Source organism: Podarcis melisellensis (assembly GCF_964234715.1).
Source record: "Podarcis melisellensis genome assembly, chromosome: 11".
Lineage (NCBI taxonomy): Eukaryota > Metazoa > Chordata > Lepidosauria > Squamata > Lacertidae > Podarcis > Podarcis melisellensis.
This window is the reverse complement of record NC_138543.1, coordinates 41,488,751-41,516,245: the sequence shown is the minus strand read 5'-3', so window position 1 is coordinate 41,516,245 and position 27,495 is coordinate 41,488,751. Positions and strand designations below refer to the sequence as shown.

At 40.5% G+C, this 27,495-nt stretch overlaps 1 protein-coding gene across 4 annotated transcripts in view; it reads right to left on the bottom strand.

The window, feature by feature from the left end:
* The window catches only part of ARL15 (ARF like GTPase 15), a 184,437-nt gene that overhangs the window by 139,626 nt on the left and 17,316 nt on the right, over positions 1-27,495 (bottom strand). Inside the window, exon 1 of one of the 4 annotated variants that reach the window (XM_081930008.1) lies at positions 10,102-10,578. The exons of 1 other annotated variant lie outside the window; for it this stretch is intronic. In XM_081930008.1, the coding sequence (XP_081786134.1) occupies positions 10,102-10,113 (12 nt within the window). In that variant the 5' untranslated portion in view covers positions 10,114-10,578. Of the gene's footprint in view, positions 1-10,101; positions 10,579-27,495 lie in introns of those variants that run through there. 2 more of the 4 variants (XM_081930010.1, XM_081930012.1) reach the window with 2 other exon arrangements.

The following is a 27,495-nucleotide window of genomic DNA, read 5'->3' as shown; positions in this document are numbered from 1 at the left end:
GGGAGCCAGTGAGAGACTGTTTCCCCTGCAAACATAAAACCTAAGTTATCACTCCACAGAACTGAAGCCGATGCTTGATTCAACAGTAGATAAATATTACTGTTCTATAATGTTACTTAAGTTCCAAAGTCCAACCTGAAGATTCCTCTTGCAACGTATCCCATTATAAAATAGCTGCACTTTAAAAAACAGAAACAAAAAAAAAATACAATACATACATATCTCTATAAGCTTTTGATTTAATTTTACTTGCATAAAAGATAAAGATTTTTTGTTGCAATTCCTAATCACACAGGTGTGCACTGATTTAAGAACAGCCACAGGGGTATATCAGTAATAAAGTAGCAGCAGTATTTTCGTATCAGTATGCATTTGACTTTGGCAATGTGGGCAAGAGTTCTTCACTGGGAAAACAGGCATCAATTGTGTCTGGCCATCAAGGGGAATTTGCTCCCATACCCTTAGCATTTCTTAAAATGGCCATAGGCATGAGAAGAAATACAAAGGTGGAAGTATGATCCTCTTTTACTACCTTCCCTCCAGCAAGACATAGAAGAGTCTGAATGCAGGCTATAGCCAAAAACAAACAAAAAACAGACAGGTCTCAAAAACATTTTACAGTGGTACCTCTGGTTACGTACTTAATTCGTTCTAGAGGTCCGCTCTTAACCTGAAACTGTTCTTAACCTGAAGCACCACTTTAGCTAATGGGGCCTCCCGCTGCCGCTGCACCGCCGGAGCACAATTTCTGTTATCATCCTGAAGCAAAGTTCTTAACCCGAGGTACTATTTCTGGGTTAGCGGAGTCTGTAACCTGAAGCGTATTTAACCTGAAGCATATGTAACCCGAGGTACCACTGTATAGTATATATGATTAAAGTGTTGTAATACACACCACAGATACACAGAAATGACCAAAAACTCAGAAAAATGTTGGCCATGCCCTAACAGGCATGCACACTAGCTTCTGTGGCAGACCTCTACACCAAAAATATCTTACTGGTTTAATTGTACAAGTTTCTGAACATTGCTCTGCATAGGCACAGAAGCCAAATGTGTGAGAGCATAGAGACCAAGGACTGCTAAGTGTTGGAAACAAATTAGGTATCATTTAACTCCATGCTGAAAGCACGAAAACTGCACAGTTCAGGTGATCTCTCAATAATCCATGTCAACAACAGATGTGAAGAAGCTTGAGTTACCAAGAGTGACAACTGCCAAGGTGCACTGAACATACATACAACCTGCTTCAAATGAACCCTGATTATCCTCTGTAAACTAATCCAGCTGTTAATTGGTATAGTAGTATATTGAACAAATGAACATAAATGAGACTCTGAGGTCCCCAGTTGAGAGCTCACCGGGTGTCCTTTGGCAAGGCAGCACACTTTCAAGCCTCATCTGCACTATAAATTTAAAGCATTATCAAACTACTTTAAACAGTCATGGCTCCCACCCCACCCCCCAAAAAAATGTCTGAACTGTAGTTCACAGACCTACAATTCTCAGACTTGTTTAACCATCAATATCTCTTCCCAGGGAACTCTTCCTTGACATCCAAAACAGGATAATCAATCAACGTTATCATAAAAAGAAAATTATTTATGATACTCTGAAAATTATTATGTCTCTTCCAGCCTCCACAGTGTGAAGCAGACATAACCAATCATTTCTATAAAAAGAGCTGAGGAAAAAGAGGGGGGGGCAAAGAAACTCAATGAATACTACATGAAATTTATTTAATCTTATTTTCTGAGCTGTTGCTGAGTCTGCTTCTTCATATTTGTCATGTTTATCAAGGACTTATAAAAAATGAAGGTTTGTCAGAATTAAGAAGAGCTGCTCTACCCTTTCACATGTCAAATTGTCTCCTGATTTGATGTATTTCAAAACATGCATCTGGGTCTTATATTCAAGAGGTGTGCTCTCAGTCTACAAATCAGGACTTTCTTGTTCTCATTGTACAAAAATTATAATGATCCAATACTGTTTTATGATTATGATTATTTTCTTTATTAAACTGGTATGCCACCCTTCATCTGAAGATCACAAGATAGTTCACAACACAGAACTACAAAAGGAACACACAAAATACATAACCAAAACAACAAACACCAAATAACCCTCCTCCCACAAACATATTTAAAAGGACATTGATTATTTAATCAGTCAAAGGCCTGGTAATTGAGAAATGTTTTTACCTGCTACCTAAAGGTATGCAATGAAGGCACCAGACAAACCTCCTTGGGGAGAGCATTCCACAAATGCGGGGGCACCACAGAAAAGGCCTGTTCTTGTGTTACCACCCTCCGAACCTCTTATGGAGGAGGCACACAAAGAAAGGTCTCAGTTTATGATTGCAGGGTCTGTTGTTGTTTAGTCGTTTAGTCGTGTCCGACTCTTCGTGACCCCATGGACCAGAGTACGCCAGGCACTCCTGTGTTCCACTGCCTCCCGCAGTTTGGTCAGACTCATGTTTGTAGCTTCGAGAACACTGTCCAACCATCTCGTCCTCTGTCGTCCCCTTCTCCTTGTGCCCTCCATCTTTCCCAACATCAGGGTCTTTTCCAGGGATTGCAGGGTCTAGCTTGGTTCTTATGGAGAAGGGCGGCCCTTGAGGTATTGCTGTCCTGAGCCATTTAAGGCTTTATAGGTCAAATCCTGCACTTTGAATTAGGCCTGGAAACTGATCAGCAGCCATTGCAGTTGGGCCAGAAACAGTGATGTATGCCCAAACCATCTGGCCCTGGTAAGCAAACTGCCCACCAAATTCTGCACCAGCTGAAATTTCTAAACTGTCATCGGAGGCAGCCTCACATATATAGTGTGTTAAGTTAATCTAACCTAAAGGTTACCAGACCACAGACAACAATAGTTAGGCTATCTTTGTCCAGATAAGCGTGCAGCTGGGCCACCAGCCAAAGCTGATGGAAAGCACTCCATGCCACCAAGGCAACCTGAGCCTCAAGCAACAGTGATGGATCCAGGAGTACCTCCAAGCTATGCTACTCTCATTTTCCCATCTCCTGCCCTTGTGTTTTGCCAACTGACTCTTCAGAAAAGCCCTCTATCAAAAGTGTATCTGCAGTTGTCCAATTTTCCTAACTACTGTACAAACATGTAGCAAGCTTGCTGCAACCCCTCCACCACTCCCAAGGCAGATCACCAGTACTTTTAAAGAATTTGAACAAGGATGGCGAAAGCTTTGCCTGCAGATTTATTTTGAAGCTTTAAAATACATAGGAGCCCTGCAAGAAGACCAAACTTGATAGCTGGGAAGCTTTTATCAGGAGTGTATCCTGTTGGCATATTATATAATCACAAGAGTAGTACATTAGTATGGGCACGTAAAACATTCCAGACCTATCACACACCATTTATCAGCACAACTTGCAGCTTAAAAATGCTCTTCATCTTACTTTGTCAACAATGTTGAATTGTGGTTAAATCACTCTATAATACCAACCTAAGATCAACACTGAATATATTCATTCTGCCATATTAACAGAATCTTTGCACAGTGTATGCCATGTGTGAGAAGTATTTGAAAATTACATTGTTGTAGGGAATTCCCACTCTTCCTATTCTCAGGAGTTATTTTGATAGAAAGTTTCTGTTATTTAATCAATATCCCTTACTATTTTCAATCTTTCTACTTTCATGGAACCATTTCCATGTTAACCAGCTTACAAAGGTGAAGGCTATCCTAGAGCAAATATTTCAGCCTTGAAGGATCTATTTAAGAAAGAAACAAAAATCAACAGATTCAGGGCCAACTGCCTAAAGCATGGGTAGGCAAACTAAGGCCCGGGGGCCAGATTCGGCCCAATTGCCTTCTAAATCCAGCCTGCGGATGGTCTGGGAATCAGTGTGTTTTTACATGAGTATAATGTGTCCTTTTATTTAAAATACATCTTTGGGTTATTTGTGGGGCCTGGGAATTCGTTCATATTTTTTTTCCAAAATACAGTCTGCCCCCCACCCCAGGTCTGAGGGACAGTGGTCTGGACCCCTGCTGAAAAAGTTTGCTGACCCCTGGCCTAAAGCAAGTCATAAGCCTGGTTTTTATTTGCCACTTTTCTCTGTTTCATGGCTTTATTAGAGATATATTTTTGTTCTTGCATTATTGAGGGTTGACTAGGAATCAAATTTACATTAGTGAGTGTAGGGATGGGGGCTTCTCAATCAGCATCCTTTTCCCTTCCCAAAACTACAAGCCTTTTAGAGCTCTGGGGATTCTCCTCCATGACTCTAATCTTGCTGTTTGCTTCCTCTTCCATGAAATCAACATAACTGATGGCAGTATGAGGTAGATGTCACCATCACCATGGTGACAGAGCTGGTGTCCAGGGCTGCTCTGCACTCACCTCAGGCACAACGATGAGTGATCCATCATAGCCAGGGGAACAAAATCAACACTTGCCCTGTCATCTGCCCCCACAACAAGGATACAAGACTAGCCATGAACTCAGGCATCACTCTCCTCCTTGTGCTCCACCTCAAAACAGTGATCGACTGTAGGGTCTAATTACCAATTGGTGTTAACAATATGATTAGCATTTACAACATGTCCTTTTTAACAACTAAAAGCCAGGTCCAGTGGTGGGGGAGTATCTGGGTTGCAGCATCCAGGAGACGAATGCTAAAGTTCACCCTCTGCAGCAGAGCTTTCCAAACTTTTCATGTTGGTGACACACTTTTTAGACATGCATCATTTTGTGACACAGTAATTCAGTTTTACTAGCAAACTGGAGGTTAGACTAACCCCTTTCCAGCCCAGGGAGGAGTGTGGGGAGCGTTTGCATGACACACCTACACACTGCAGCCCACACACTAACATCACGACACACACTTTGGAAAGCTCTGCTCTACAGTCACAATCTTTGTGAAATCCCCCCCCCACACACACACACCCCAATATGAGTTTTCTTTCAAAAGCTAACTGCAATATTTGGGGAAGAAATCACTTCATTGCCATCACAAGTAGATGGACCCTGTGACACACAGGGTGACACACTGGCCCTCACCATCATCTGCCAGCTGAGATTATATGCTATAACATATCCAACACTTCCCAAATACTGAGTATTTTAGGGAGAAATTGGCAGCAGTAGGCAAGGAATGTTTCAGGGATACTTGGCTGCTGTTACCAACTACTGTTATTCCTACTGAAGAATACTTGATCAGCTTCCAAGGGAACCTCGGATTCCCTTCGGAGACCATTTGAAAGCCACTTCTCTAAATTATTCTAGATACAAACATGGCTAAAAACAGTTTTATAGACAAACTTATATTGGAAGCTGTAAATCGTTCATGCAATTATAAGTTTCTTGATTTTGAAGCCCAACTACTAGCACAGATTTATCCATGAAGCTTTCTAGACAGCTTTTTAAAACAAAAATGAGGCAATTTACATGGCCTAGGCAACCAACATTTAAAAAGTGTTGGTCATCCATCACTAGATACGTCCAACATTAGCATTATTGCAATCTGATTCTATGGAGTTAGGTCCACCAAAGCCACGGCCTGCTGAACATGCAATGGGCTGAATCTGCCATTTTGAAAAAGATGGCAAACCTGTATCATTAAGAAAAATATGTACATGCACCAGTTATGATTATTGTTCTGTTTTTAGTTTTGTTTAAGAGGTCAGGGTTTGTTTGTTTTTTTGGCAAGAAGTGGGAAAAGAAATCATATTAAAGTTCCAAACTCTATTATTCTGTCTTTCCTTGCATACATAGCAAATCAAGCAGTCTAACAACTAGACATGTCAAAAAGTAGGGATTTGAAATTCTAGTCTCACATTTCATAAAAGGTATCATAAATATAATAGGGTACCATCCTTTGTGTGAGTTATGGCAGAAAAATAACTGATGCAGGTACATTTTAAGAACAGCAAGAGCAGGTGCTGAAAACATTTTAAAAGAAAGAAAAGCAAGTATGTCATATTTTCACAACGCACACCATTAGCAAACAGTGAGGCTGCATGCAGTAAGACAGCAGAAGGGAAGGGCAAGAAGCTGAGAAATAGGTCAGTCTGAGCTCAGCTAAGAGCATTTTGTAAATTTCCCACATACATGAGCCTATTTCAAAATCAATTAAATATACTAAGTGTTCAACAGAGTTCTGCAGAAGTCATGCATTTCAATGTTTCCTTCAAAAACATATGAGAGACAGATTTATCTAGATACAAGTTTCCAGAAAACCACTTGAGAAATTTCCAGGTTGCCAGGGAGCTGCAGCATGCTTGCTCTTGGAACATTCAAGTTCATTACTAGTGGTCCATTAACTAAGCTCTTAAAAAGAAACATACCATCTCGTTAAACATCTTCTTTCCCAGCATAAAGACTGAACACAATCTGTTCAACAAATGTTTTGGAGACAAATGAATCCTTTACACATAAATATAATTTGCAAACTCTCTCGGACCTCACCATTTTATTTTTTTTCCAGCAGTAAACTGTTCGTTTTTGTTTTCATTTTAGGGAGATGCAGTAAGGTAGGCTAACCAAAGAGCTATAGAAATCTATTTCGGTCAAATACTGCTCCCATTTTAAACAACAGAGAGTCTTGCCGAACCTTAAACACAAACCAATTTATTATGACATAAGCTTTCACAGACTACAGTTCACTTCATGAACTAAGATCCTAAGTTACAGGTGTGGTTGGTGTGTCTTAGTGTGTGAGTGAGAAAGAAAGGAAGGAAGGAAGGAAGGAAGGAAGGAAGGAAGGAAGGAAGGAAGGAAGGAAGGAAGGAGAGGTTAGAGGTAAATGAAATGTGGGATAGTACTGAAAGTGATAATTTTGTGATCATTCACAAAACAGTCATTGGTGATCAATGACTGGTAAGCCAATCAACAAATGTAGTATGTAGTATTAATTTTTAAAAAACACACACCTTTGAGAAGCTCAGTCCAGAATTGATAGAACTGAAACTCCTGGTGAACTGTGAATGAGCTGTTTCACATTCCAGTTTCTCTTTGAAGTTTCTTTGTTCAAAGATTGGTACTTCTAAGGTCAGTTACAGAGTATTCCAGATGCCGAAGTCTCCCCCACCCCCGACCCACCCTGGTTTCTTAACATTGTCTTTCTGATGACAAATTTCTGTCTGTTTATTCCTTTGTACAGAGACTGGTTTGTTTGCCAAGAAGAGCATTGCTGGCAGAGGGTGGCATACCTCATACTGCAAGACGAGCAGGTTAATGAATCCCTAATGTTGTAAAATGACATTGTTATGTCCTGTAATAGTGTTGCCACAGTTGGCAACCCTGTCCAATAAATAGAGACTAATTTCTTTGTTTGTATTTCTGTTTTGTCAACTGCCATTACTACTGAATAACTGTTTTAGGTTGGTGAGCTCTCTGGAAGCAAGCCCTACAAGAGGTTACTGCCATTGCCCAGTATGTGTTGTAGATTAGTAACAATACAGAACATCATAACAAAAAACTTCAAGGAGATCATGAAAGTGCCAAATTACAATAAGTACGTAAGAGGAGGATCCTGGATCAGGCTGATAGCACATCTAGCCCAGCATCCTGTTCTCACAGTGATCAACCAGATGCACGTGGGAAACTTACAAGGAAGATTTGAGCAAAACGGCACTCCCTTCATGTGATTTTCAGCAACTGGTATTCAGAATCATTACTGCTAACAGCTCATGGCTAGTAACCTTTGACAACCCTCTCCTCCATGAATTTGCCTAATCCTCTTTTAAAGCTATCTAGGTTGGGGATCATCACTGGCTTCTGTAGGAACAAGCACCATAGTTTATGTGTTGTATGAAGAAGTACTTTCGTCTATCTGTCCTGAATGGCAAATGCAGTTCAATGTAAACAAGTGTAAAGAGATGCACGTGGGAGGAGGGGCCATTAATTTCACCTATCTGCTTATGCCGGGGTCTGAACTGGCAGTGAAGGACCCCTGGTCTCATTTCTAGTCCTTCACTACTCAGTTTGGAGAGGTCCTTTTGGAAATCTTTGTGGTCTCCTTTTGTTTTAACTACTCTGAACAATTTCACTGCTCACTTCTAACTCTAGATTGTTTATGAACAAGATGAAAGCTTTTTGAAAATACACTATGTCAACCTCTATCTAAATGCTTCTTGACACTGTCAAAGAACTTGAATAGGTTCATGAGATAGGATTTTCCCTTGCAGAAGCAATGCTAGTTCTGCTTCAGTAAGGCTTAACTCTTCTATATGCTTGGTTATTTTATCTTTATAAATACTTTCCACCAGTTTTAATGGGACAGATGTTAACTGGCCTGTAATTTCCAGGAACCTCCCTGGTTCCCTTTCAAAAAAAATTGGTGTTGCATTGGCTGTTTTCTGATCCTCAGGTATGGAGGCTGATGTAAGAGACAAGTTACATATTTTTGTGAGAAGGTCAATTTCACATTTAAGTTCTTTGCAAACTCTTGGGTGGATTCCATCTCCTGTGAATTGAATTGGGACAAAGTAGTTGTACTTTTATTAGCATACTACATGTGTTAATTGGTATACAAATACCAGGATATTATTCACCAAATACAGTTTTGTTAATTACATAATTATCGCTGTATCTGCACTTTCTACATCTCATTTCCTTCTGAGCTCACAATTACAATTCTGCCCCTCCTCTCAAATATGTTACTATATACCTGTAACTCAGCGTAACACTTCTGGTGAAATGGACTGTTGTCCACAAAAGCTTACGCCATACTAAATTTGTTAGCCTTAAAAGGTAACTCTTATTTAAAGCAGGCCCCCACCCACCCCAAAAAAAAAATTTGGTCTCACAAACGGAAGCACATTCCACCTCAAAATATCAAAAAGTAAAAAAAAATTCTAACTCCTGTTAGGATAATTAAACCAATCTTACACATAGAATTTATGGGCCAATTTATTCACACAGGCCTTTCCTATGAGGTTTTGATAATTTGAGAACTCAAGCAGTGAAATTTCAAGAAACTATACTATAAGTTTCACAGGTGCAGTCTGCACAGATGTTGGTCACATAAGTTGGCATCTCTTCATATATTCCTTTACTTCTCAACTACTTTATAAGAATCTGAAACCAAGGAGATATAGCAACTCACACCTCTTCCATGCAGCAGCATATCAGAACACTAACACTTTATGACTAAATAGCTTATAATTTACTTCAATTACTTGCAAGCAAGTGTTAACCATTAAGTGGCAAGATGTATTCTGAAATGCAAAGTGAGTTGTTTGAAAAGCACAGAAAAACATCACTGCTTCTTTATACTCCAGTCATATATCCAGCAACAGAAAGTATATCAACACATAAGCACACCAAACCATGTGTGTTTGTTTACTACCAGTTAGCTAAACTTTGTTTTGTTTTACTTTAGATTTGAAAAATCATCCAAGCAAACACGTTACTGTAAAGTTCTTATTTCATATGTAACCGCAATTCGGATTTGTAGTTGCCAGTGTTTTCATGAACCTGAAAAGTCATTCAACCTTGGAGCAAACACCCAAGATAAAATCTCTTTTTGTACAAATAAGGGCAACAGTCATTAAAGACTGCTAAGTGTTACTGCTGAATACCAAACTAGTCAGGTAAAGAACTACAAATGCCCATTTTCAGTTTGATGCATTCAAGCGTTCCCTCTGTTTATACATTTAGGAGGAAAACTAGTGACCAAGGTCAGGCGTTTAGAAGTCTAATAACCAAATGAGTGGGATTATAGTCCTCTTTAGGAAAACCACTCTTGCTCACTGGCCTTTAATAGTTTTAAGTCTGATAAAAAACCCTGGAGCATGAGGAATGCAATTTCCTAATCGAGAGCTCACAAGACACAATAGGGAAAGCCTCTTCCCATCACCCTACCCTGTCAACAATAGAGAGAGAAACTCAGGTTTGTTTGTGAAACTGATGCTAAAAGGACCTTCACAGAACAACTAAGTTTCACTTATTCAAAAAGCACAAACAATTCTCTGTTAAATCCAAGAGACCTTTTATCATGTGCTGTCACCATGAACTATTATTTAAAATGAAAAAGCATACAGATATCAAGACGTAGGAACGTGCAGAATTGGAAACAAACTAGAAATGTATTGGGAAGGGCGATTTCATTCAGTTTAAGTCAAGTACCTACCAGATAATCCATGAACCAGGGTAACAACTGGGATTAGGCGTTTAATAGGTCACAGAGTAGCCTGCTTCTTATCAAGCAGTCTCAAGGTGGGTGAAAACGTCTGGAGACTGATAAGAAGTGGCTGTCGTCTCAGCGGCTCCTAAGGAAGGAAAAATCTCAGGGACTACGGTATGGAGTTGCCGTCGCTGTGAGGAAGCTTCCCGGGGGGCGGGAATCAGGGAGATCTCGGTCAGCGGTCTCAGTAACTGGACGGGCAAGGACTGGATCTCCGAGGCTGCCAATGCACCGCTGCTCGCCCTGCACCGTCTCTGCCCGCGAGAACCCGGCACGCTTCCCTCTTCGCTCAGTCTCAGCGAGCAAGCACTCGGCAACGGTAGCAGCGCTGCTTTTGCAGCCAGACCCAGCAGACGCCTGAGAAGCAAAACACGAGCCCAGCCCAACCAGGCGCCCGTGCAACCCGCTGCAGCGCCCGATGTTTCAGGAACAGGGAGAGTTTCCCCCTGTAGCGTCACTGTCAGCTGATCATACACGTGAGACGAAGAAAGAAGGCTCTTAAAGGGACACACATGCTTTCCCAGGCTCCCTACTTGGTTGGGGCGTGGGGGAACTCAAGGCAGATAGCAGAAGCGGGGGAACTTGAAGGGGGAGATCGGGAGGCGGGAGCAAGGGAGGGAGGGAGGCGGTCGAAGGGGGCAAGCTGTGCATCAAAGGACGAAGGGGAGTCGACGGGAGGAAGGCACGAGAAAAGCGGCAGGAGGGCAGAGGGGAGGAATGAATGGGAGGGCTGAAATGCAATAGGAGCGGCGAGGAAAGTGGGTCGGGGAGGATGCAGCTTTCAAAGCTGGGCCGGTACAGACCAGGAATGGGGAACCTGTGACCCAGATGTCATCAGTCCCAGCCAACATGGCAAGTGGTCAGGGTTGATGGGAATTGTAGTCCAGCAGCATCTCGAGGTCCACAGGTTCCTGATCCCTGGCACAGACTTTGCAACACCACGAGTAGTTTAGAACAGGAAGAGGGGCATGGAAGAGGAACTTAGAAAGGGATGGAAGATGCTGTGAGATAAGCTGGTCGAAAAGGAAGGCATGATAGACTACAGGAGGGAGGGAGGCCAGTCGTATGCATGTTTACTCCAAAATACGCTCCACTGAAATGAACGTGCATGGGATACGGCTATATATATATATATATATATATATATATATGCTTAGGCAGTGCACTGCATGGAGGACCAGGAGAGTAAATAGCAAGTGGAAGACCCGTTTTACATTCTGCATCCTATTCCTGCGCTAGTTAACCGGCATCATAAGCAGTATTTTCTCCCCTTTTTTTCTTTGTCTGTTTTGAAAGAGACTACATTGGAGGGTGATATAGACTGACTTCTTGTCACTTCTCTCCACCCCACCACAAGATGCGCAGGGATTTAGCAGCTTGGGGTGGGGCAGGAACCAGAGCTGCTGAAAGACAGCGACACAGTGATGAATTGGAAGCAAGGCAGTTGGGTTACATACAAGAAAACTGAAAGCTGCATCTCAAATCTCCTGCTGTGCTGCTGTTGGGGTCCTCCCAAAATTACATTACCTATCAAAAGCACTCATCACTCTTTCGTCATCAATCCCCTGCTTGTGGCAGCAGATCCCTGCAGCAGATCCAAACTGTCTTTCTTGTAACTTTTTTACACCAATACATTTTGTATAAAGTATTGCTCTCTCTGCGAATGGAACCTTACCTATTCTCCGTACATGTGAATATGATCTGGATAGCCCATTTAGTCATAGAATCATAGAGTTGGAAGAGACCACAAGGGCCATCGAGTCCAACTTCCTGCCAAGCAGGAAACACCATCAGAGCACTCCTGACATATGGTTGTCAAGCCTCTGCTTAAAGACCTCCAAAGAAGGAGACTCCACCACACTCCTTGGCAGCAAATCCCATCTTGTTCTCACAGTGGCCAACCAGGTGAACCTAAGCGCAACAACACTCTGCCCATCTGCAATTCCCAGCAACTGGTATTGATATTGTAACCTTGTTCTCTACTTCTCCACCAGGGAAGACCAGCAGAAAAGGCTTAAAAACAAAACACATTGGATGTTTCACTCTTGCCTTCTCATTGGTCTAATTGGTGAGATCTGCTTTTCCTAAACTCTGAAAGTTTCTCGCCAAAAAAAAAAAGCCTTAAGAAAAATTGTATTATTTATTGCATAGTACCTGCATTTTGTCTCATGTCACAAGTTCTACTAACATTAGAAGGTTACTCTTTGAAAAATGAAGGCTGGGCTATGGATTACAATTCATGTGGGGAGCACTCCTTGCAGAAGCCCAGGGCTGGTGGCACTGAAGAAGCCCCAAGGTCACAATAGGCAACCCTCTGCCTGCTTAATCATCTTCTCAGTGAAGTCTTGCTAAGTAGGCTGGAGACAATACTTTCCACCATCAATTACATAATGCATAAGTAGGGTCTCTCTTGCTAAGATCAGCAGCAATTAGATAGGCACAGACGTTAATTGCTTGCCTCAAGTTCTGTAGGTCCTTAATTTGCAGCTGCTAATTTGAGTATTTTAACACTGCATTTAGTGGTATGTGGAAGAATACATGGTTGGCCCTTTGCTGCATAGTCAGTATTATGCTTGGTGGTGGTGGGTTGTTGTTGTTTTTTAAGTGCTATTCAGTGTGCAATGTTTTTAAAGCAGCAATGTACATGAATAGCAGCACAAAAAGTACATAATTGTTTAAAACACACACCCAGAGTTAAGCAATTCTACATTATTGCCTTTTTAAAATGTGCACTTGGCCTGTAAAAGTGCAGGGAAGGGCTCCCTTCATATAGATGAGACTGCCTTATATTGTTAACTTGTCCATAAAATCAAGTATTGTTCATTTTCCAGGGTTTCCAGTGGGGATCTTTCCCAGTCCTGCTGGCCAGGCTCCTTAACTAAAGGTGCCAGAGAATACACCTGGAACCTTATACATCCAAGGCATGTATCAACTACAAATCTGTGTATGCACAAAGAAACAAACAATTATCAGAAGTGTAAAATTATGTACTGTAGTATAATTTGAGGACTGACTGTCTTCAGATGTGCCTGCCCATACGCTAAGAACTACAGCTGAGGCCCTTCTTCAGACAGTCCCACAATATTAGGTGTGGTGTGGCTACCAAGAAGACATAGTACTGCACTTGAACCACAGCTGTTGTTTACAGAAGTAACTTGGACAGGCTTGCCACAGCAATTAGTTAGGATACTTGAGAGCAGCAAAGTATTAAAGAAAGCTTTACACGTGTGTTTTAATGTGTTCTAACAGGCAAGAATAGTAAAGGAAGAATTTCCATAAAATGGAATATGTCATGGTACCAGGGGAAATACAGGAAGATAACAACAACATTATTATTATGTATACAGTGGTACCTCGCTTTACGAACAGTCCTGTTAACGAACTATTCGGTTTACAAACTCCGCAAAACTGGAAGTAGTGTCCCGGTTTGCAAACTTTACCTTGGTCTATGAACGGAAGCCGAACGGTGGAAGGGCACCGGCAGCGGGAGGCCTCATTAGGGTGCCTCGGTTTAAGAACGGATTTGGTTTAAGAACGGACTTCCAGAACAGATTAAGTTCGTAAACTGAGGTACCACTGTACTCCACTCATCTGGCTGGGTTTCCCCAGCCGCTCTGGACAGATTTACAGCATATCTAAAAATATCATAAAAACATCAAGCATTAGAAACCCTCCCAATACAGGGCTGCCTTCAGATGTCTTCTAAAAGTTGTGCAATTCTTTTAACTCCTTGACATCTGAAGGGAGGACGTTCCACAGGGAGGACGCCACTACCAAGAAGGCCCTCTGCCTTAACCTCTCCTTTTCTCCTCAGAATTAATGCTCAGTTTCTGAAAGGTACTAGAGCCAAAATTGGCACTAAAATCACTTAACTGCTTTAGAAACTCTTTAATTTCATGTGTGGGGCAGGTTTGGAGTACCTATTAGTATTTTATACATGCCTCATATCATCATCATGTTCCAGGGCTGAGCATTAGTCTTAAAATACATGTTTGGGAGATAAGCTCTGGTGATGCTGCCTCAAACTAAATCAAACAGATCCCATCCACACAAGGATCTCCACATAACTTTCCTGGCTTTGTACACCCCCCTTTTATCTGAGGGAGGGTATGGCGGAAGGAACAGAAAAGTGGAAAAAAGGAAGCTGGAAAGCATTTTCATTTCAAACTACCCTCCTCCCTGTCCACATTTCCTGGAGTGATTGTTTGGCTTTAATAACAGAATAACAGCAGGAAATGTAAAAAACAAAACAGGGTTCAATAAATAGAGGCCAAAATATATGAGAGGCTCAGATTTTATACTCTGCCATAGCAAGTGAATAATTATTAATTCTAGCATTGAAGAACAGCTCATACAAATGAACCTCGGTGTTTTAAGAGAGAGTAAGTGCAAGTTGCTAGTATTACTGCATTGTTTGCTGTAGTTACCAGGGGCAGTCGGTCTGCACACTCGGCCAAGTTAATCAAACTCTGTTATTGCTCAACAAACTGGGGGAAAGTTTTAGTCCCTTGAATTTCTAAATTGTTGGTTCAGGCTTCATCATTAGCAGGTCATTTGATTGGTGACCCTTAAGTTTACCATTTCAACTGAGAAATTGGAAATGCAGATACAGCTGTGATCCTCATGGAGATTGGGGTGGCATGTAACAATATTATGAAGAAACATTAGAAATGCAGGACATTAGAAATTCTGTTCCTAAACCTCACTACCTTGCGGCTATATTCATTTGTGAGAAAGGCTTTGAGAGTAAACACAGAAGAAAAATCTGTACCTGCTGTCTTGCAGGACATCTTCAGGAAAGGAAAAGGCTAAGGAATAAACCTAGTACTTTTTTCCAGGGAGTACTCAAAAGTACACAGTCCCAGCACCTCTCTCTTTTTTGATTAAAAAGTGTGGCACTTACTGTAACAACTTCATGGTGAGTGTTATGTATTGAAGTTCTCACCCTGGCCACCAGGAGTATTGTGTATGTAGTTTTCACTCAGGTCCACGTCAGTTATTTTAGACGGGAAACCCTGGGTTGTTGTTGCTACAATGTTGACAGCCGGCTGCCTACAAAAGCAGGCCGGCTGAGCTGTTTGTGGTTCAGTTCTGTTCCAGCTTACAAATAAAGAGATGTTTTGAAGAATCTCTGTGTCGTCTGCTATGTCTACCCACTATTCAACAGTGAATACCAGTAAAATCCAGAGTGAAGTCCTAAGATGGTTGAATATTGTCTTATACACTTCCTTCTGGCAACTCCTGCAGCCTAGCTGGTGCCACATCATTGAGGTCTTGTCATCTGGGCAGCCCAGGACCTCTGTACATACTACCCAGGCTTGCATCCCAGAAAGGTCTCTTTGGTGCTGCTAATGCAACAAAAACAATTCAGGAGACAGCAGTTATGAGTTACTAAACTTTTCAGTCACAACAGGTGCTGTGATTATCCAGTGGTTTCACTTCACCCCTGGTGGATGGATGCCAGCACAATATTTGTAGAATGTTCCTTGGAGTCAGGACACTGAACCTGATCTAGGCATCTGGGTTTTCTCTGAGAGCAAATCTGAGACAACAACAATGAGACAAAAAATCTGCTTCCAGTAGTTAAATGCCTAACGAAGTGTATAAATTCAAATCACTTGATGAAAGTATTTGAAAGTATTTATTTATGCATCAAGTTTGCCTCCTATACACATTTTCAACATGTTGTAAAAAAAGAAAACAGATTAAGCAACTGTACGTCAAGCTAAGAATGCTGCAAGTCAAGTTGTTCAACTTCCTCTCATCTATGACACTGGATGCATATGATATATTCATAATGTCTGTGTTGTAAGGAGATTTCATTTGCAGTAGATGTTCCTTAGGACACCTCCCTAATGGCCAATTCACATAAGCAGGGTTTAAAAAAGAAGAAATTAGAAGGTCAGTGTGGAATGTGTTCTTCACAACTGATTGCATTAATGAAATCAGAATCCATGCCCTCTTTGAATTGTTGTGCATACATGTTAGGCACATTTAAACCTATTTATTTCAAGGGTTTTAAATTTGTTTAACCATGCTGGATAGTGCCAAGCATCTTTTTCCCCAGTTAGTAACACAAACACCATTTCCTCAATTTCCCACCTTCATCTCTGTCCTCATTGATGCTTCGGAAATGTATGAATATGCTATTAACATATTTAATGTCTGCATTATTTTATTTATGAATAACATGTTCATTCTACCCTTCCCCCAAGAATGTTCAGGATAGTATACCTTGTTCTCCCCTTTGCCTTATCTACCCACTCTGATTTTGTCTTCACGACAATCCTGTCAAGGTTGCTCAGGCTGAGATATACTTATGGTCACAGTCATGGTCACAGTGAGAACAAGGGCTGAAGATGGATTTGAACTAGTCCAACATTCTAACATAATATAATAATTCCAGCATCCATTCTCAGGCTAAGTAGCAACTCTAAATTAAAACACAGCCGGAACAAGAGTCTACAGAGCTTCCATTGTTTAGCCTAGCTTTGTATCGTTCCTTTCCAGGAACACTACTTTGCAGTCTAAATATTCTCATTTGCATTGCTGCTTATCTGAGTTATATTGCTTCAGTTGATATCAATTAAGTAAAATCAGAGTACTTTAGCCAACATTTGTTCCATTAGTCAAAATTCTGTGGCAAAGATAATGGGTTGTATTCATATTTCTCCCTCTGTCAATGAAGGGCATTTTCCATGTGTAAATAAAACTCCAATCCAGCAGAGCCTCTCAGACTGCTTATTGGACTCACTAGTAGGAAGGAAGAGGAAGCAATTTTCAGCAATACCCCACTTCCCTCTGCTGTACTCTGTACCAACTTCCACACTTTCTCAGATGATCCAACAAACCTCCAGAGCAGATTTGGGTGGGGGGGTATGGGACTATTCCTGCCGGAGCATCCAGTTAGTGGAGTCCCATTTATCCAGCCTAGTATTCTTATAGGTTTCAAATTCACCTTACCCCAAAGCGACCCACCACCAGCACTGGAACCTAGAATGCAAGTAAACTTGTACCTAACTGTTATTAATCTCAATCACAAGATATTATTGAATTGAATAGAAAAGCTGAGGGGAAGGGAAGGCATGGTCTCAAAACACACACACACAGTAGTAAAAACTGAAGAGAAATTGGGACACATCGGCTATATCATGATACCAAGTTGAAATTGTCAGCATTCCAGTTGTGACACCTCACTCACTAGAACCCATCATTTGGGCAATTATTTTCTCCTAGCTTATAGTACTTTAAGTGTCGGTGTCAGGGGGAAGGACAAAAGGAATCCTTGAAAACTAGTTGATAAAAGGACTACTGTAACATTTTAAATTTTTGTTGCCTTTTAATTCATGGTGTTTTCTGAAAGCAACAAGCAGAATACAGCCCTAGGCAAAACAAGAACAGCAGATAACTGTGGCATCTAGGTGAATTCTGGGTGTTAACGAGGCACAGCACATTCAATTATAGGCAACAAACTAGGAAGTATGGTTTGTTCCTCTACTCTGAAGGTAACAGGAGTTTTTAATTGTGGGACAATATTTTGTAAGTTACTACTTTCTACTGTGGCAGAAGCAAAGGCTACATTGAGAAAATTATCTCATTAATTTAATACTCTGAAGAGTCATGTCTGGATATTAATTTAGTTTAACAGCTCAACTAGAGCCCCTCTCATTCAGGAATTTTCTTTTCTCTTTATGGAAAATGTATGCATGCACGCAGCAGTTCTCAATTTGTGTGCATGTTGTGTCTTCCTTCCTATATTACAGTAAGCCCCTGAGGGCATTACATGTTTGTGCATGCAAAGCTCACTTCCAAACATGGACTACAGCTGCAGGACTGTGACCTCAGCATCTTGGTGTATTTTTCCTTTTCTCTATGAAAAGGTATTTTTACTCTGGATTTACCCACATTTGGAATAGAACAACCTCCTAACTGAAACAAAAGTTATAAAATCAGTAATATATCATATAAGACTTTAACCATGGCCAATAATAAATTTAAATAAATATATATCATAGTATAAATGTCATTAACCATAACCATTTTTTACCTGTCATATACAAATTAGATTTCTGATTTATTCTCCAGAAAAAGCATAACACACTTTAGTTAAGGAAGGAATGAGATCAGGCAAAGAACATTAAGAGCTGAAGATTTTCAGTGTTGGAAACGTATTAAAGCCAAGAGGGTGAAGTGAACTTAAATGGAACCTTGGGGAACACCAACAAAAAGTAGAAAAGAGAAACATAGAACCATTAACAGAAACTCAAACAATTGGTGAAAAAGAGCATGATCCATGGTAATTAAAAGCAGAAGAGAGATCTCAAGAAGTGAAAAACAGGGGGAGAAAGAGACTTAGCACAGAGTAGATAAATTGGGAACTGGGCAAGAGCAATTCTGAATGAATGAACAGATCAAAAATCAGACTGATGCAAATTAATGAGAAAACAGTGGTAAATTTAGGAGTCAAGAGAGTAAGCTTGCCTCAGGAATGGCATATATTAGTCCTACCCCAATCCGCTCTTAGAATACAAACTGTGAGTGAAAAAGTGTGGCTATTCTAGAGTGGTGAAATGGAAGGATCCCAAGTGATAGTCTGAGAAAGTAAGAGAGAAAAGGGTAACCCATAAGCAGTAAAGAGTGGGGAAATCTTTAGCTGTAAGAAAGTGGTATATAAATCTAAATTTATCTTTAAAAACCCAAAAAACATAATGGATTCAATAATGGAACTTCCTGCAGCCAATCAGAAGCTGCGCTTTGGAAGTCAAACGTTTCAGAAGTCAACTTCCGAGGTACAACTGTACTCATGACTTGTTTAAGTTCTATACTTGTTGCAGAAATGAAAATTGCTGAATATGATTGCATACTAAGGGCAGATCTACAGCATACATTTAAAGCACCTGACTTTTCCCCAAAAGTCTTGGGAACTCAAGTTTCCTCCTTGCAGCTACAATTCACATCACTCTTTAACAAAGTACAGTTCCCAGGATTCTTTGGGAGAAGTCACGTGCTTTGAAGTGTGTAGCATGTGTTTAAATATATGGTATGGATCTGCCCTAGGTGTGGCTAACCTTTTCAGGATCCAACCCAATGAAGTTTATTTTATGCATTTGTTTTACTTATACTTTATCTATCTTTTAAAAAATCTCAGACACTCTTAGGCTGCATGAACAGAAGCATACATTGCAGATCAGCAGTAACAGTTGCCCTCAGTTCTGTGCTGGTCAGGCAGAATCTAAAGTACTGTGTCCAGTTCTAAGCACCGCATTTTAAGAAGACCGTCAAATTAGCTTAAGAGTAGCAACATTGTGTCCTCTACTGTAGGGGTAGGGAACCTGTGTTCCTACAGATGTTGCTGAGCTGTAACTCCTATCAGCCCTGATCATCAGCCATGCTGGTTGGGGCTGATGGAATCTAACATCTGACGGGGGGCCACAAGCTAACTGCAACCTACTAGGAATTTTAAAGCCTGTGGGCAAAGCTAATCAGTTTTCCATGCCTACCGGCAGGTCAGCTACAACTAAACGTTGTCTTTGCAAAGCTATTGTGATTTCACAATACCATTCTCATATTAGGCAAAATTAATTCTGTGCTTGTCAGACCCTGCCCCCCTTTGGGGAATGAATTGCAAGAATGAAATTGTATCTGTAGGCTTGCCGCAATATTATTGACTAGCAGCTGCAACAACTCACACAAAAATGGCAAGATATTGCTAGCCTCGTTCTCCACAGCAGTCTTTTAAAGATAAATTGCCCAAAGTCACTATTCTACAGCCTAATTACACCATACTGAAATCTTATTACAGGAAAATGTGTCTCCTTGTGCATAACTCAAAATACAAAACAAATTTAATAGATACAGCTAAGTGCAGTGTGCCATGGCACCCTGGGGTGTCTTGAATGATGGCCAGGGGTGCCACAGGCAACACTGGCCTCTGTCCCTCTTCCCTTCCCTCCCTCCCTTCTCTGATGCCCTCTCGTGCCTCTGCCTCCCAAAGGCTTGCAGAGCTATTTGTTGCAGTAGCCCTGGCTACAAGCTCCCCAGGTAAATTGTGCCTCTGGAACCGGCCAGCAGATGCTGGTTGCCTGGAGCTGATGTGGCATCAAAGTAAGCAAGCAAGCAAGCAAGTGGGAGAGGGAGCCCAGCCAGCTAGTCTGCCAGCCCTTGTTGCTGGGAATGGACAGACAAGTCCCAGGCCCATGTGGGGCAGTGTAAGTAAGGGGCATCTCTCTTTGGGGCAGGGGAGCAATGCTGTTCAGAGAATCAGCAACAGCAGCAGCAGCAGCAGCTGCTCAGAGGACTCTCAAAAAGAGGAGAGGAGGTTGAGGGAACACTCCACAAGGGAGGATGCTGCAGAAAGAATGTAGTCGGTCAATGGAGCCATAGACTCGAAAAGGTTGAAAACCTAAAGTATTCCTGTGGTATTTTTTCCAAACCACAAGGTGTCAGTATAATACATTTTCCTGGGGATGTGTTTAGAATTTACAGGTCAAATTTTTGGTAACTGTACAGGTCCCACAGTATCAAAATACCAAATTGGGATTACATTCTATAAAGGCCAACTAACATTAAAACGAAGAGTGAACTTTCAAATAATACAGAATTGTTCTCCAGACTGAATGTTCAAGAAACTTCTATATCTGAGGGTGCCATTCAACTTGTATTGTCTATGCTTACAGTTTTGTTTTGATTTTTTAAGGAGTAAGGCTGCAGAGCAATGTAATGCTATAAAATTTAACAACACAGACTCATTAACAGACTCTAGAGGTAAAAATAGACTCTATTACCTTTTGCAGGCCATGCCTCTTCTGTATGCCACAGATCCTTTCTTATAAAGGTCTTTTAAATATCCTAACATGCCCTTTAGAACTTGTACTACATTTCAAGTACAGTACTGCATCTGCAAGTTTTCAATATACTGGAATCCAGGAATCTTGGTAGTATTGTTCTAAGTTGACGGGTAACATCAGTAAGACATGCATATTACTATCTTAAGAATGTCTGAGCACTGCAACATATTGCTGCACACATCCCAATCTCAGAGTGGTGCAAGATTCCAGGGTTCCAGGCGCTTACCCTGGGTTTGGTTTCCTCAGAATAAGGCACAGCAGAGACTGTGGTGTATTTATGATATATGGTTTAGTTACACATATATACAACCTGAGCCTACAATGGATGGGTTCACAGCATTGAAACACCAAAAGCGCCTTGCTTCTCCCATAGCCACAGCCTTCCCAACAGAAATCAGATATAGCTGTGTCTCCCAGCTGCCCAGCCTCCAGCTGACATAGCTCAAATCTTAACACTGGCTTTTGTCTTTCCAAGTACCAGACAATTGAGGGAGAGGGCCCACCCATTTGCTCTCTGGCACAGAGTCACTTCCTTTGTTACCTCAATGACCCATACTTAGGTCATTACTTCACCAGGAAGCTAGGCTGGCTATTCCAGGAACTGAATCTGTGCTGGATCATCAGCAGTAACATCTAGACCATGGGAGCGTTTCAGCCCTGTTCACGAGTTTGTTCAAAACCCAAAACAGCTTTATATTGTATTCCTTTCTTTGAATTTGTGCCATTTAGGTTTTTAATCCTTTTTGTAAAAGCAGCACTAGAATTTTCACAGTTCAGTCTTCAACCCCTTATTATTGTGCTTTGCCTTCTTCACGTTTGGCTTTGTTTAATGCTTGCTATTTAGGTTTTCAAACCTTTTTAGTAAATTCAGTATTAGAAACTGTACTTTTGAGTCTTCAATCCTTTATTACTGCGCTTTGCTTTACCTAGGTCGACCTAGGATTATAATACGTCAGAATTTTTGGGGTTCTACCCTTGTTTGAATTTTGGTCATTTAAAGTTTATGATTTTTCTATTTCCTTCTGAGGAAATTGAATAATTCAGTGAAACGAGGTTTGTAGCCGGCATCCTGTTAAGGCTTTGTTCTATCTTAGGCTTTTCTAATTTTTTTCCTTAAGCTTTTTGATTTTTATTATTTAGTTGATTTCCACAAGATAATATTTCTAGTCGATTACTTCTCGTTTCAGGGATTTTCACAGTATTTCATTTGTTTTGTACAATTTCTCAGTTCCGTGACTGTCTTTTTTCTATTGGTTTCTTGCACTAATGCAGCAGAACTGTGGCTGCATTTAGCTGAGTAGCCAAACTGTAATCTGCATTGCCTATTATTATTATTTATTTATTTATTTATTTATTTTTAGTAAAGGAACAAAATACATTCCTTTTAAGAATGACATCACTAGACGAGAATTGTTAGTAATATTTATTTATTTACTTATTTATATACTGCTTACATACCAAGAGATACACAAGCACAGAGGTCATTTGATGTCAATCTGTTTTAGTGTATCTATCTCAAATTCCCTGCTGTCCCCAGTTCTAGCCCTACTACAGTTCTCATTTAAGCCTTAAATCCTCTTGTTTTTATTTTCAAAATGTGATGTACTTACAATCCATTGGCACAAAAGAACAGTAAACAATCAAAGGCAGCAAATATTGGTCAGAGAAGATGTTTCTAACAGTCTGATTCTATTATTTAGTTTCATAGGGTAAGTTCCACTTACTGTTTTTTTCCCGTGTTTAAGATGCTCCCATGTATAAGACAACCGCTATTTTTTAGAACCCAAAATTAGAAAATCAATATTTTTAACACCAAACAGAACAACTTTGAGCTTTTTTTGCAGAGGTCACCCAAAGTTAGGGTTACAATATTTCAAGAGCCTGAGCCCAAATCTGAGCCCAGACTTCCTGCCCAATCCCGAACCCCTGTGCATTCACCATCCATGTATAAGACCCTAATTTTTTTAATAATATTTTTTAGCAAAAACCATCATCTTATACCAAGGAAAACATGGTAAATGTCTCTCATCTAATGCTACACTAGAAGTGGGGAACCTTCTTGCATTTATGGACCAGACTTTCTCAGAGAGAAGTGACTGGGGTCGTGTATCAGTGATGGTGGGGTCAAAGCATAAACATTGAACCATCCATTCATTGATCTATTCACACATATACATATACAAGCTTCACTTGCTAATACAATTGTGAAGGGGGCAGAATGCAGCCTTCAGTGAGGAGGAAGTAATATGGCCTAGGGAGAGTGCCATAGGCTGGATTGACGGGCTAGATTTGGCCCATGAAGCAAATATTTACCATCTCTGTTGTATATCATAAGTGTGTGTCATAACACCAGTTGTCAGGCCAAAAATACACTTTCTTGGAAAATGCATAAAGAGATAACTTACAACACGTCTAGTGTGCTGGTATTTCCCCCTAGTCTCTGCATGGCACAGCCATACAAGGGCCATTTCATCCCACTCATAAGGACAGACAAGAAACATTTTGGCCCATGGGACCTGAGGCAGCTGGTACAAACAGCACCAGTTATGTCTAGTATAGCTATTTTGGGGCAGCGGATCATTGAGTCCGTCTGTTCTACTCTCCAAATAAATTGTGCTTCTCTTGTAACCATATTTTTCTTTACATCCCAAACCTTAACGCAATTCAGTTACAATCTTCAGCACATTTACTTTCCCAAATTGCATGAAAATCACTTTTAAGTAAACATTATTAGAATTGGAGTGGTATTTAGAAATATATGTCCTATTTATTCCTGCAGCACTCACCACCCTGACTTAGGTGCCACATTATTAAGGAGGATAACTGTTAACTGACCTTCCCTCATACCTTAGGCAACTTCCTAATACAAGAAATCAACTGAAACTGAAAGTAAACTCTGGCATGTGCTTGATCATTTGTGCTATGGATACATGTTTCAAGAAAGTATAAGTAAATAATTCACTTATATATCAGCGAACATTTTAAAACCTCAGTTAAGGAAATGTGTAGCAGTCAGACTTTGGAACTCTCTCCCCAGAGAGATCAACTTTGCCCTATATAGACTTAAAACCTTTATGTTTAGAAAGCTCCTTGGCCTTTAAGGGCCTCTATTGACCACCACACCTACATTGCTCTTTTTGAGGTGGCGCTTTTTAGTATGGTTTTATTGATATTTCATTGCTGTTGTCTCAGTTTAAAATTCTTAATTCTTAATTTTAAACTGCCTTGAAAATCCCTTTGCAATATATTGGATCTGAGCTATCGGTTCAGCTTTATATTAGGGCCAGATTAGCCATCTAAACTGCAATCCATAAAACATAAAGGGTCCTGCTAGGTCAGACCAGAGCTCTATTAAGTCCAGCACTTACGTCCCACAGCAAGCAAGCAAGGTGATGCTTCATGGTAGTCCACGAATAGGACATGAAGACAATAGCTTCTCCTCCTATTGCTGTCCAGCAACTGGGATTCTGAGACATAGAAGTGCCATATAACCACCATATAACCATTACAACCAATAGCAACTGATGGACTTATCAATCATGAATACATAAATCTTCTTTTAATGCTAGATAAGAAGGCTGCAGACTCATGTGCTTAAAACTCAGGTATGCTGAGTTATGTGTTGTGGGATAGGATGAGAACTTAACAGCAGAAGGAATGAGTGGATGGGTGAGGGAAAATGAACCCTGACCTGCCACAACATATTTCTCCATAGCCTATCATCTTTGATGTTTTTCTCTCCAAGGGCTCACTTCCAGTCCTGAAGCCTGTGAGGGAGGAGAAGGAGTTCAGGCAATGAACTACAAGGAGGTAAGCTATGGAAGGGATAAGGTTTTAGTGCACTCATTTTGCTCCTTAATTTGGACGCCACCTGTTCTTACAACTTGAGTATCAGAGATCCTAGATTCAGCAACTGTCATGTCTAGTTTGGCATTTCTGGTTGTGACAGGAATTCAGCTAAATGGAAGTGGCCTCTCTACTGAACGATCTCTGCTCCAGCCATAACAATTTATCCCATGACTCGCTGCCATTATGAACATCTCCATATCAATTACTCCACAATCCTGGCAGCTACTAATGAGCACAAGTAGATCTAATGTGGAGTTCACTCACCATAGGAAGAGTGGCCTAGTGCTTAATATCCAAAAAATCAAAGTGCTGAACCAAGAAGCACAAAAGAACCCCTCTGCACCACAAATCCAACTTAATGGCATAACATTTTAAAGTGTTGATCACTTTTCCTACCTGGGCAGTTATCTTTCCAGCATCGCCTGAGCTTTCTCCCAAATGAAATGCAGAGTGTTTGAGGACTGGGACATTTGCAGGGAAACCAAAATGCTTGTTTACAAAGCTACTGTATTACCAACTTTACTGTACGCTTGTGAAACATGGACCACTTATAAACGCCATCTCCAACTCCTCAAATGATTCCATCAACAGTGTCTCCAAAAAGTTTAAATATCACTTGGGAAAACAGGCGAACTAATGCCAGTGTACTAGAAGAAGCAAAGATCACCACTAGTGAAGCAATGATTCTTCAACATCAACTCCATTGGGCTGGTCATGTTGTTTGGATACCTGATTATCATCTTTCAAAGCAACTACTCTATTCCCAGCTTAAGAATGGGAAGCAAAATGCCAGTGGACAACAAAAGAAGTTTAAAAGGCTCTCAATAGAAATATTTTAAAATGCAATAAAAGCACAGATAATTGGGAAACACTGGCCTGCAAGTGCTCCAGTTTAAGAATAACTTATACGAAAGCTATTCAGAGTCATCGACTTTGAAGAAGCATAAACTCAGGACAAAAGGGAGAAACAAGCTAAGAAGAAGGTACATTTGGCAAATCCTCACCGTGATCAACTCCCACCCAAAAACTTATGTCCCCAATGTGGAAGGAGAAACCCAATCAGATGGGTGGGGTATAAATAAGAAATTATTATTATAAATTATTATTATTATAAGGATGTGTGGACCCAGAACTGGCCTCCACAGTCACTTACGGACACACTGTTAAGATCATATTCATGGAAAACCATGTTACTTGGCAACAAATGATCACCAAAAAAGAGAAGGAAGGGTGTTTACAGCAACCTATCTATAGTTATTGTATGTGCTTCAGCCCTTAATTAGTAAAGCAGATGAGGTCAGTTTACTTTCTGCAAGACTTAGAAGTGCAACAACTGAATTTGCTAGACCCAAGCAAAAGAACTTTTCAAAACAACCTACTTGACTTTAAAGCTTTTAAAGGAGCTGAAATACCCATATACTTTATGCATTACATTTTAATGTGTATCACCACCTATCACGTAGTTGACATGGATATATTGAAATATGTGCATTGTTCCAAGTATTTGTTGTGGACACAAATTGCAGGGATCAAGACTGGCCTGCATCTCTCAGCATTTTCCGAAGCAAACGCAAGTTTGTTGCTGTGTAAAATGAAGCTACTTCATTCACACAATTGTTCTGCCATTATTCATATATTTAAGGATTCATGTTTCTGAGAATGGTGGTTGAGAGACTAGCTATGAACTAGAAGTCCCAACTTAAAACTTTTCCATATCTTACTAGGTGGCCTTAAGCTTCTGTATATTTCTCTGTCTCTCACAACACACAGCATAGGGCTATAATAGTACTGTAGTATGGCATTTATGCAAGGATTACTGAAATGTATGCAAAGCACATAAAACGTTTTAAGTACAAAGTATTGTTACTATGAATATACCAGTAACTTGTTTTGAAACTTACGTCACATCATCCTTTAGGGCACATAAACTCATGATCAGACTCTGAAATCTGCAATACTTTGCATGACTGGCTTGTGGAAATATGTCTCACACAAAACAGATTTGGCACCTGGATACTTTTCCTTCCAGATTCACTGCTTTACTGTGGCCTGCACAGACCTGCCCGTTAATAATTTCCAGAGTGCTATCTGCTCTCAAGGATTTCTGAGCAGCAAGACGATATGCTACTTGAGTTCATTAGAGCAATCACTGTCATATTCAAGCTAAAATAATTTGGACAAAACATTCAAGATGCCATTAAGCCCTATAATGGGACAGCCTGTGGGACATACTAGATGGTGCTGATGTTGGCAGTTTTTCTTTAAAACATTTGAAATAGCAAGCTGACTGCCAAAAGTAGAGAGAGTTATTTTTACAGTTTTCTATGAGCATGCAGCATATTCTGTTTGTTATCAGATGTTAAGTTCCAGTTCTGTCCTGTACTTCAAAGGTGTCTCTGCCTCAACAACAAATATAAGAAGTGAAAAAAGCAGCCAAGTAGAGCTGCAGATTGCCTATGTCACTGGAAGGGGTGTCACATTTTCAGTTGGATGGAGTAAAAAAACAACAACATGTGTTTTCCTCACACCAAAATACCTATAACCCTGTCACCAAACCCAAAGGGTTGTATCCAAGTGAGTTTTATTCAGAAATCAGTCATATCCATTTATTCAATAGGTCACTCTGAATATGACTAATATTGGA